Genomic DNA, 12,582 nt, shown 5'->3' with positions numbered 1-12,582 from the left:
ATATATATATATATATATTTATTTATTTTTTAAGTAATTTTGTTCTGTTGCTTTTTCCTTATCTCAGAGACCAGATTTTCTCTGACATGTAACAAATTATCTTTCCTTACTCTTTTGATCGTTTTTATTTGGTTTTTTCCACATTCATTGGCATAATCATCTGTAAGGATTGGACGTACTCAGTTTGCTGTCATCTTCTATGAGATGGTCAGGCAAAGCCCAGGGCCAATCAGAAATTGGGTGGTAATGTTTTGCATCTCAGTCGTGTGACTTTTCTGAGTAGTAAGACTTTCATTACCATTATACCAAGTTGGTGTTAGGATGGGGGACTTGAGTTAAAATTCAGTAATATACTGTGGTAATCTCACTGGGACCCGAATGATAATTGAATTGATGTTGTTATATAAAATGAATAGAAACTAAGGTTTTAATTTTTGTTACTTTGATTCTCATGAATGCAAACAAATTTTGTCTTTGTTACAGAACAACCAAGCAAAACATCTAGAGGAGGCAGGATTTAAATTTAGCACAACATTTACCATAGGTCCTGTTTTTATAATTTTGTAATTAGGAAACTTGGTCCTGTTGTCTTGGACCACCCTGGTATTTAAATATGCATTTCTTAGAAATAAAATGTCATTCTCCTTGTCAATAGGGGCTCAAGTGTCCTCATTTTTTAGGTGTAAATTTACTGAATTACTCAGACATTGACGTGGTTCTTACTTTTTTCTCTATGTGCAACAGCTGGCTGCAGTAATGGATTAATAAATATAGTTTGTCAGTCTTTTCCTGACTAACTGGGCTCAGGATTATAACAGTATTGCATTTTATGTGCTGAAATGGTGCCTTACATAAAACTAAAGGTGATAGGAATAAGGATCCAAATAAAAATTTCTATTTTTGTGGGACTAAGTCATACTATATTCAGCAGATGTTTGTTGAAAGTAATTGCCAGCACTGTGTTACAAACAATAAAGAACTTAAAAGATTAAAACTAATTTTTAGTGTAAAAGTAATTGAGAGTAGTTTTTTGGGTTTTCTTTTTCAACTGATAAAAGACTTCATTATATTTAAAGGTGTCTGTAGTAAGGGAAAGGCTATAAAAGCTATTTTACTAGTTACTTTTTTGCTCTTTGGTTTAGCAAAGACATACCTTTTGTTGGATGAAAATGATTATAAAAATTTATGGCTTAATTTTCTAGTTTTTGGGGTGACATACCAAAGTGTATATTACTAAGAAAATACATAAATGAAAATGTTTTAACTGCAAAGTCAGCCACTATTAATTTAAATAATTTTTTTAACTACTGTAGAAATCACATAATTAAGAAGATTGAGACAGAAAATGAAGTCAAAGTGAATGGAATGAACAGTTGGAGTGAAGAAGATGCAAACAATGATTTTAGCTTTGTGGAGCTGGAGCAGAGTTTTCCAGGAAGGAAACAAAATGGAATTCCACATCACAGAGACAGCACTGCCATATTTAATGGACACACTCATAGCTCTAATGGTGCCTTACAGACACAGGATTGCTTAGTGTCCATGGGCAACAGTGTTGCCAGTAGGCTTTCTCCAGACCCTGCCAGGGAGGAGGAGAAAGCTGAGAAGAGCACCACTGACTTCAGAGACTGCATTGTGCAACAGTTGCAGCAAAGCCCCGGAAGCACAGATGGTTTTCGGAATCCACACAGAACTAATTCCTTCTCCTTATCATCTTTGCACACTAACACTAAAATAAATGGTGCTCACCACTCCACGGTTCAGGGGCCTTCAAGCACAAAAAGCACTTCTTTAGTACCTACTGTTAGCAAAGCAGCATCTTCAGTGCCATTCAAACCTTCAGACTGCAGTTTTATTTCAGACTTCTATTCTCATTCAAGACTGCATCACATATCAATGTGGAAGTGTGAATTGACTGAATTTGTCAATACCCTGCAAAGACAAAGTAGTGGTATCTTTCCAGGAAGGGAAAAGTTAAAAAAAATGAAAACAGGCAGGTCTGCACTTGTTGTAACTGACACAGGTAGATACTACAATTGTTTTCTTAAAGTCATACTTGATCATTTTATTCTTAAGCTATTCAATTGCTAGTCTGATCAGTACTATGCTTATAATATAAAAAAAGTCTCTAGAGCTATCAGGTTATATAAGCTTAAGTATAATATTTTATAGAAAATTTATTAAGCTGTTTTTAAAATTAGATTTAAATGTGATTAACTGAAATTTTTAGGTAAATAGTACAAAGTTGGGATTCTGATGATTCATTCCTTATGTAGACCTTATCAGTTGTTGAAGTTTTGAACTGTGTAAAATACAATGTGTATTATATTCAGTGCTTAAATTCCTGTAAGAATGAATTGGTTTGGTAAGAGTAAATGCTAATTTCTAGACGCTTGCATTATGGTTTTTAAATAAATAACTTTGACACAATTATGGAACTATAGTGGTAAAATTATAGTGAGATATTAAGTATTTCATATATAGGTAGATTGGATAATTGTACTTTGTTTTCAATACTTGTCATCAGAAATACAGTATCAAGTCATAAGGTAGTATCTGATTTGAGGCTGTAGTTGTTTTTTATAATTTATATAAGGATTTTAGGAGGAGGGATCTCAGAGATTACCTAATATCACCCTTTAACTCCTAACTATGGAAACTGAGATACAGAGAGAACTCATGATTTTGTCGTAGGAAGTGAGTCCATGTGGGTTTGGTTTTTTGGGTTTTGGGGTGGGGGGGTGTCTTTTATCTTGCTGTGTGTGATGTTTACTTCTAAATGCTTTTTGTTAGTCATGAAATACTGCAGATTATTGTCATAGATGTTAGATTAACCTTACGTCATGCCTTGGCCCTAAAAGTCATTAATTTTGAAACTTTTAAGGAATTACTGTGAATGGGAATAAAATGAATAATTTTCATATGGTCTGAACAATTTAAGTAGGAATTGGAAATATGCATTCTGTACTACTTGAATCTTTAAAGACTTTCGGGTAGTTTATGTGTCTTTAGACTGTAAAGTATGGTTGGTAAGATTTATAAATTATTTCTAGAGTTAATACAGTGATTAGCAAGTAAGTGCATGGCTTTGGAGTTAAACAGCCTACTCCCAGTCCTGCCTCTGCCACTTCATGGTACAGGACCATGGGCAAGTGAGTTTGCCTCTGAGTTTCAGTTTCCTCACAGCAGAGTTACAGGTTTTCCATGATGCTCACCTCATAAGGCTATGAGCTTAAGGAAATAACAGAGCTGTGTAAAGTATGTTAGTATGCATTGCTGCTTCCTTATCAGTGGGTATATGAAATAGACCAGATCTCAATGAGAACCAGGTAAACCTTACTCATTAACCTGTTCACTGGTTGGTAATTGGAATGGTCATAAATTTTTGGGATGTAATTATATATATTTGGAAGCCCTTTGTAGAACCTAATCCTCAGTGCTAATATGCTTAAATCTATCAAAGAAAAACTACTTTATGAGATAAGAACATTTTGTAAGCATAAGGCTCTTAATTCTCTGACTTTTATATCTTGAAGGATCAGAAAATAAGGCTAAGGATGAGATGGATACAGAGATAGACTTTGGTTGTAGGTGGATTAGTTAAAATAATCTTAATGAATTTCTTTGTAACTCATCATGATTAGAAGCCAGAGCCCTTAAGAAAGTACACTCCTAAGTGTACTTTTATTGCTATAAAAGTCACATAGATGCTTCAGAGCTGATGTTCAATAGTATTTGATAACATAAGGAGTACAGACTGTTTTATTATTTTTTAAAGTATGTATTCAAAACAACCTGGTGACATGATAGCTCTGAAATCCAGTTGCCTGGGATTGAATTCAGCATCATACTGGCCGTATGATTTAAGCAAATTACTAACTTGTCAAACAAAGAAAAATGGAGATAATAAGATTACTAATTTCATAGTGATGTTATGAGAATTTAAATATATGTAAACCTTTTAAAACAGTGTCTGACACCTATCAAGTACTCAACAAAATAGTAGTTTTTATCAAGGAGTATTTGTAGACTACATGAAGTAGCAATCATCTATAGTGACTTAGCCCTATGAAAACATTTGATGACAGTGTGTTTTATAGAATGTTGAGCATAAGTATTCATACAAAATTTTAATTGAAATATAGTTATAGACTAGGAAAACATGGTGTCTTTACAGTTGACTTAAATCATGTTTAGAAATTGTTTTATTTCCAAATTTTAGTGCCAAAGTAATAACTGAAACTGACTTCTCCTGAGGTGGTGATAGAAATAACCTGTAGTAGATTCTGTATTTTAAAGACATTTATCTACTTGTAAGAATTTACAAATATAACTTCTAAGATTAACTAGACCTGACTTTTTAATATTAAAAGTTAGTTTGGGGTTTGAATGTTCTTTTTTTCCTTCTAGGAAATATGTCAGTATTGAGTTCACCCAGACATCAGAGCTGTATAATGCATGTTGATATGGATTGCTTCTTTGTATCAGTGGGTATACGAAATAGACCAGATCTCAAAGGTCTGTATATTTGTTTATATTTTTTAGAAAATCAGCATAGTTTTGTAAATATGTATATATAATCCAAGGGATCACAAGGGCTTCTTTAAGAAATAACTTGTTTTGATTTTCCTGGCAAGATTGACTTCTTTCTCCAAATTTTTTAGACATTTTTACTAAAAATGATATAGGAAATGTAGAATGCTATCAAGCCTTTAAGGAAGAATGCTATCTTCAGCTGAAGGATCTGTCTGTAAGATCAACATAGGCAGGGATGTGCATTGGACATACCCTAAATTTGCTGTTGATTTGTTAATAAATGAGTATTTTATAATGGTAGCATGTGTCTCTGTGACTTGAGTCACTATGCCTTTCTTTTGACTAAATGGTTAACTAAATTGATGGTAGTGAACATTTCCAAATTCTTGACTGTAGGGCAATTTTGTGTTATTGAATGTTGCCAAAATATGTAAAGTCCCCTTTCTTACTAGAATTTGAGGTATTTGTGAGCCAGTCAACACTTTTTAAAACTTTTTTGGATATTTTAGTAGGTCTGTGTTTGAAAGAAGTAACTAATTAGCATTTCCTTCTGAGAGTCAATTCTTTTAAGAAAAACCCAGAAACCTTTTACTTAATACCCAAGATTAATTTTTGTCATGAGTAATTGATGCTTCAGCTCTGAAAGGGTTGTTGGAATGCTAAAGAATTACCTTTAGCCCATGAGTTATTTCTTGATTCATTGTGTAAAATTTTGTCCATACAACCAGTATATCCCATAAATTAGAAATAAATTGTCCATGTTGCTGCATTTCAAAAGCTACAATTATCTTGTAAATTAACACAGGGAAATGATACATGAAGGGTTTTACAATTGAACCAAAAACTGAATGACTATGTAGTCACATTTGATATATATAGTAGGTCAGATTGTGATCCCTCTGCATATATAGTTCTTGTTAAAAATTGAAAAAAATTAGATGATAGCCTACTTTTCTGATACCAGAAATATTAATATCTAGACCTAGTGTTTTATTTTCTCCACCCCTCCTATATATATCCTATACCTAGGATATATACTATTTTAGGGTATAAAAAACAAAAATAAACCATAAGTGATAGTATTGGTTTTTAAGTTGAATAAATGTATCAAAATTGCTGTAAATAGTTTACTGTTCTGGGAGTGGTGGGAACTATAAGTCCTTTGTATGGTGGTTGATAATCTTTAAAGGATTTTAGTTCCTTTAGCCTAAAGCTAAAGAAGAATTATTTAAAAATATCTCAAAGACTTTTACTTTACATAGTAATGTCAGTGTTGTTAATATTCCGTACTTAAATTTTAAACTTAATTTTTTTTTTTTTTCTTCACAGGAAAACCAGTGGCTGTTACAAGTAACAGAGGCACAGGAAGGGCTCCTTTACGGCCTGGCACTAATCCCCAGTTGGAGTGGCAGTATTACCAGAATAAAATCCTGAAAGGCAAAGCAGGTACAAATGAGCTCTCTGAAATAATAGTGGTCCTGTTGAAGACTTCTGAATTTTGCTGTTGGTACTGTTGTTATAGAAATGAAAGAAGAGTTCAACTAAAACTTTTAAGGGTTTTTAAGGGTGTCAGCGACATTTTAAAATCTGAATGTAATGCAAATTACTGGTTTATAGCTATCCTTTGTTGAATTCAATGATGGGACAGAAAGGGAAAAATATTTTAAAAGATGGTTAGTTCGCTTTGTATATAACTAGATTGTGGATGAAACTCATGGGTATGATTTTGTGGAAACCTTTAATTTCAGAGTTAAGTTACCAGTTTAGTCTGATCACCAAAATTTGTGTCACTAAAGAATTTGTATGACACAGTGAAATGAGCATTAGAACTTTGGTTTAGTGCGATGAGATGATAACATCAGTTATCCACTTACTTTTGTTTGAACCTGTTGTATGAGAAACACTTCCTGCCATTGGCTTTAAAATTTTGTTTGTTAAAACAAAAATCATAAATAATACTAATCATGATAATGTTTAAATTTTCATATGTCTTTTTTCCCCCTGAGTAAGTTCCCTGAGAAATAATGTGCTCGGAAATTAAATTTTGTGACACAGATCAGTTTTCTCATGAATGTCTGCAAAACCAAAAAAAAATTTAAATTAGCAGTTTCAGAAAAGTTATCAAAAAGTAATTTGAAATATAGTACAGTTAAAGGCATGCAGTCTGATTTCATCGCAGTTATTTCAGGATCGTAGGTTTCAGTTATAAAATATATTTTAGAAATAATTCAATGAAATGAAGTCAGAAGGACAGTCAGTGGCATCTCAGACCTTTTGGGGGATTAGCCATTTGTTGATTGTGATCATCTGTTTACATTGTATAAGTACAAAAGAAAATAATTGTAGGTGTACCTTTATACTTCATGTGTACATATATTTTACAGATTTCCTAAAGCTTTTCTTGGTTTTTAAATCTTTTAAGAGGTTTTTGAGATTCTAGCATTTTGTGTGTCATGATTAGATCTAGGGGTAGCTAATAGAGCTTGTTGAGATTTAATTGTATTGTGGTATTTGACAATATGGGTGGTTTCTTAAGTATTGGTAGTATAGATTTGTGGTAGGTTGGCTTTCATTTTCTATGTGGTATCATTTAAAAGATGAAATTGTAAGTTATAGAAAGCAAATAGCTTAAGGAAATGCTTCATTATTGTCACATATTGGGCAGTTAGTAAAAACTTAATGAATGTTGAAACAAGGACAAAATACCATGTTCATACAGTTCAGTAGAATCACAGTCACTCAGGAGTCAGCTTCCCATGGGTGGGATCTTGATTGCTGCGCATGTCCTCATTTTAGCAGTCTTTGGCAAGCACACATTACATATGAGTACTAGAGAACTACTTCTCTTTCATCTTTCCTCCGTCACAGATGATCTGGCCTAAACAATTTAATAGAATATTGGCATTGGCTACTTAATTGTCTTCATCAGTTTTGCCACTGGATTTTCATAAGTGTTAACCTTTTTAATTTACATATCCTCTGCTTCTAAATGTGGGCAGTAAACTAGAAGGTAAATATTAGGAGAATACCTAAGTTTTATTTGCCATTGAAGAGTATCAAATAATTTTTGTCATTAGAGAAGGTGAATATTATACTTTTATTTTATACTTTCTCTTTAACTTGATGTCATTCACCTTTATATCTTAAGCCTTTGACCCCCTTACTGTTTGTGACACATAAAGCAAGTAGATTGCTCTTACTATAAAGTTCAGTTGCAACTGAGCTTATACTTAGAACTTGTTTTTTCAGTGTCTTTGTTCCTCTTTCCTCATTATTTCCTGATCTTTCTTTCTCTGATTAGATACTACACCAAATTTGAAAACATTGAGGATTAATTTAGGAATTTGGCAGAAGCCAAAGATTCTTTAAAGAAAATTCATTTGAATGTTTTTTGGCTTGTATCAAGGAAAAGTACTAGAACAAATAGCATCTTTAGCCTTTTATAGAAACTAGTTTCTTGTCATATTCAGATATTCTTTGTCCAGTCAGACCAGCATAAGGAGGGGCTCTCCATTCCTGACTTCCTTTGGAAACTGCTTATTGAGCAGTACCCAGCAGTGACACTTCTCATTGATCCCATTATTTGGAATCCATTTATACTCAAGATTTCAAGGTTGGGACCTTTTATCCCTTCCTGGATTCCAGGATGCCGATGTTTTCTATCCCTTCAACAACTTCAAATTTCATTCTAAAGAACAACAGTTTTAAAAATCGTGTTAGTTATAGATTTATTCTCAGCGATTTCTTTTTCACAGACTTGGGTCCTGGCCTCTGATTTCTCCAACCGTTCCTCCACATTCTCCATGTGCCCGTCTAGTTTGTCAAGTTTTGATGAGCAGTTCTCTACTTTGCCCTCCAGTGAGGACAGTGTGTCCCTGCATTTCCCTGAATCTCCCATGAAGCAACTCACCCCGCTCGTGGAGGGATCACGCACTCTGCTGCACTGTGGAAAAGGTCAGCCAGCCCCGTGAAGAGAAACACGAGGTGCGGCCCCTCAGGCAGGGGACATCAGCACAGGGACCACAGACACTGTTCTCACCTCAAGCATGATTTTTCTGTAATTTTCAAGACAAATATCTTAGGTTATTTAACTAGCCCTTCAACTATATCACCTAACTTCCCAACTTTTAAGGCATAACTCAGGGTTATGCCTTTGAAAGGCAGCTGATTGTGACTGTTCAGGCTTCATTTCTTCCTTTATTGGTTTCGTAGCAGCCTCTGTTAAACTCTGATACTAACAATTTTAAAATTCTTAAAATTTTTTTCATACTAGAATAATGGACAATTAAAACTAATACTTAGACTTCTAAGACCCATCAGAAAGACAGGGTATTCCGCCCTGTGTTCTCTTTAATTTGTCACAGTATAGCCCTATGTTAATCATGATATATCAGAAATCATAGCTCATTGTATACTCTTGCTATTTTTATTTGTGATGCTAGAGGGATTTGACCCTGTTAAAATGCCAGTACTGAGTTTTATTTTCATTTATGATTTGTGTTTATGGGTGCTGGAATCCAAAAATGCTTATTATAGGTTACATAGTTGATAAAAGATGATGACTACTGGAGTCAAACCAAGATGAATTGTTTTAGCTCATAAAGTCAGACACTTGGCAATGTTTTTCTGGTGGTGCTTAAACTTGGCTGATTTTTTTTTTTTCATGGAACTTTATGTCTCTGTAATAAACAAGATGAATACTAGGTTTGTTATAAATTGTTGTAGTGTACTGTAGTGGTAGATCTTGGTCTTGTTTACGAACTGATAGTACTTTTGTTAAAAAGGTAAAAACTATGACTTGATTGTGTTTTTAGAATGTGTTTTTGGAGCTCAGTAGTAGCATCCCAAGATATCTGTAACTGAAGTTGTCTTTATCTGTATCTCAATTACTAGGGAAATATAGGTGCTTAAGGAAGTAAAGTGGCATGCAGTCACTAGGTTTTTAGACTCTGTGCTTTGATACTCTTGTGTAAAACTATAAATCTGATTTGGATATTAAGAGATACTGGTGAGCTGAACTATTTAGGCTAGAGTTGTAGTCTATAAAACTATCGTTGTTTGGATCACATTTGAGTAAGTTTTTAATTGAGCTTGTAGTGTTAAACCAAAAGTAGAATTTCCTGAAAAGGGGGTTAATTTATGAACCTTTTTCACTTCATATCTTTGCAAAAGGAAAAAAAATTTTTTTAAAAGATTTATTTATTTATGCATACAAGAAAAATGTTAAATTTATGATAAAACCATTTTATGGTATGCGATGTAAATTGTTGATTGATTAAATGACTTCAGGAATTTGATGTTTGTAGAGCATGTTAAAGCTTTGTTTTGCAGATAGTTCTTTCAGGAAACAGCAAAGAACAATCAGAAATTTATCTTTCATTACCTATTTCCCTTTAACTTTTGGAATCTTTTTAAAAAAATTTATTCAAATAGGAAATTCATCAGTGTATTCTAACTCTGACTGTTGATGAAGAATATAATGGAAGCAAACCATTGTAGAGTTATAGTCTATTAAATATGGAGATAACTATTTGGAATTTATTACAACATTTATATATGAAAATAAATTTCTTAAAAGTTCAGGAAAACCATTTTTTAACGTGCTGTCATTGAATTTTACTATTTTTAAAGCAGATATATCAGATTCATCAATGTGGGAGAATCAAGATTCTACTCAAACAAATGGAATCGATTCTGTGTTGTCAAAGGCTGAAATTGCATCTTGTAGTTATGAAGCCAGGTATGTAGAAATTACATTTGTGAATAGTTTTTTTACTCTCTGTGGTAATAATTTTTCAAAGTTGACTCAGACATATTAGTCAGGCTGATAAGTTAAATGTGTTGAAGATATGTTACAGAAGTGATTCTGTCCTTAATCGTTTCCTGATGAACTCAATAGGTCCTTTAGTGGAAATCAAAAGGAATTAGACTTTGTGGTTAGGGAAATGAGATTTTGAAAGTATGGCATTAAAGAATTGGTTATTTTTGAATAGAAAAGAGCCTTTAATATTCACCGACTCTAATCACTCCTTTATTCAGCTAAGAAAAAATCCTTGTAATTTAAACCTGATGATTTGTTTTTAAAATTATGTTAAAACATGATTAAATACATTAATAATTCTGTACTGCATACCTTGTAATCTCATATTTGCAGTGTTATCTACTTGCTAGCACCAATTCTGTGCTTAGGTCTTTATCTTATAGTAACCTTAAAAACAGTTGTTATTCTAAATGAGAAGAAAGTTTTTATACACACATAATGTTCCTTCTGCTTTAAAATAGCAGTCATTTAAAATAATTGGTTATTATATCTGTGAAGGGAAAGGAAATAATGATTTGATTAATTGGAAGCAGTAGTCTTTAAGTTTTTTCACCCTAGTAACTGGGCATAGACATTTTTATCTTTACACACAATAAGCATTTAACAGCATAATGTTGGCAGTTGTTTAGGTATTTATTAATCATAAATAATGTCTTACCAGTTATGTTTTGTGCCCCCCCCTTTTTTTAAGAGAAGTTAGGTTGTATGTTTTTGTCATTCATAAATTTTTATTGAGGTAGAATTTGACCTTTCAGTTTCATATACACAGCATAATGATTTGATACGTGTTACAGTCTTGAATGAAAACGGGTTATTCAGACAAATGTAATCGGAACAAAAACATTTTAATTTAGCATCCTCTAACTAGGGTAGTTTAAATTTTGCCAGTTATTTTTAAAAGGATGTTTAAGAGAAAACATAACATGTCTAAGCATGCACAATTACTAAAATATGTTAAAATATTTTTCACTCTAGGCATATCAAGCTTTTATTCTCAAACTAATTTTACCTTTCTCGTTATGTTTTAATCTTTCGTGCCTAGCTGATAATGTAGCCAAAATTGAAATTTACTTTTCATTAAAAAGATAAGTCAGGGCCCTCCCTGGTGGTGCAACTGATTAGGAAGCAGTACTGCAAGCTGGCCACAGTTGCTTCAGTGCGAGTTCGATCCTTGGCGGTGACCCACATGGCATGGCAGACCTCTTCTGACACGCACACTGCTCCCCTCAGCAGTGTATTTCATCGATCTGCTTGTTCTGCTCCCCACTCTGTGGTGAAGCCTCTCACTGCCCCTGTGCCTCTGGCCTGTACCCTAGTTCTGTATGAATAAATAAATAAATCTTTTTTAAAGAGAAGTCAAATGCAAATGCATCTGGATTATTATATTTTATTAATGTAGGCCATTCAGAGATGGTTTTATGTTGTGCCCAATAGGCTTATCTTTTGTCTACTCACTACATTTTATTGAGTCATGACTTGTGCATCTGATGGCTGGACAGTTGCTGAGTTCTGTAGCCTAGGGAGTAAGGAAACCACTCTTGGCATTTGTAGTTTGCTAGTTGGTGATATGAAAGCTCCACTCTTTATGAGTTGCCATTTCAGGATCCCTTTTTTTCACTCCTCAACCTGAATACCAGGATGGGAAGTGTCAAGGCTGTTTCAAGGGTAGAAGCATTACCAGCAGCTGATGGTTTTGAACTCATAGCCATTGTTGTTTCTAGACTGTAGGTTTGTATTGGTGTTTGAATGGTGTACTTATAATGTACCATAGATTGCGGTTGTCAAACCTAATTACTACAGAGTAATTGGATTAATACCACATGAGGACCATTTAAAGTAAATCATTTAATGCACCTTAAATGGCAGCTATTTATTTTAAGGAAATGCATACAGGTATGAAAATAAATTTGAGTATAGAGCTGGAAGAGATTATGGTAAGCAATATAAGTAAAAAGGAAAAGGAAGAAGAATGGTGTTACTTATAGGTGGAATATAGAGAAACTGAACGGTCAGGAAAAGAAACTTGCAGGCAAACCATAGATCAGATGCACACAGCAATATGCCGAGGATGGACAGGAGCCAAAATAGGGGAGGGAAGAGCACAAGGGGCTGTGATGGTGATGCACAGGAACAGGGGTTGTGGGGGTGGTTATAGGAACTACACCTGAGGGGAGAAATCAAATATTGCACAAAAATGAGTAATGTTATAAAAAAAAAAAAAACAA

The 12,582-nt window shown here is 33.6% G+C and overlaps 1 protein-coding gene across 2 annotated transcripts in view; it reads left to right on the top strand.

Annotated features, from left to right (window-relative positions):
- The window catches only part of REV1 (REV1, polymerase (DNA directed)), a 57,266-nt gene that overhangs the window by 23,133 nt on the left and 21,551 nt on the right, over window positions 1–12,582 (top strand). The window contains exons 5-8 of one of the 2 annotated variants that reach the window (XM_004686164.2): window positions 1,314–2,023; window positions 4,411–4,518; window positions 5,866–5,982; window positions 10,171–10,276. In XM_004686164.2, the coding sequence (XP_004686221.1) occupies window positions 1,314–2,023; window positions 4,411–4,518; window positions 5,866–5,982; window positions 10,171–10,276 (1,041 nt within the window). Of the gene's footprint in view, window positions 1–1,313; window positions 2,024–4,410; window positions 4,519–5,865; window positions 5,983–10,167; window positions 10,277–12,582 lie in introns of both variants that reach the window. The other variant, XM_004686163.2, reaches the window with a different exon arrangement.

This window comes from Condylura cristata, unplaced genomic scaffold, assembly GCF_000260355.1.
Source record: "Condylura cristata isolate star-nosed mole 26May11 unplaced genomic scaffold, ConCri1.0 scaffold00020, whole genome shotgun sequence".
NCBI classification, from domain to species: Eukaryota; Metazoa; Chordata; class Mammalia; order Eulipotyphla; family Talpidae; genus Condylura; species Condylura cristata.
Note: the sequence above shows the minus strand (reverse complement) of the source record. Positions and strands in the feature narration are given on the sequence as shown.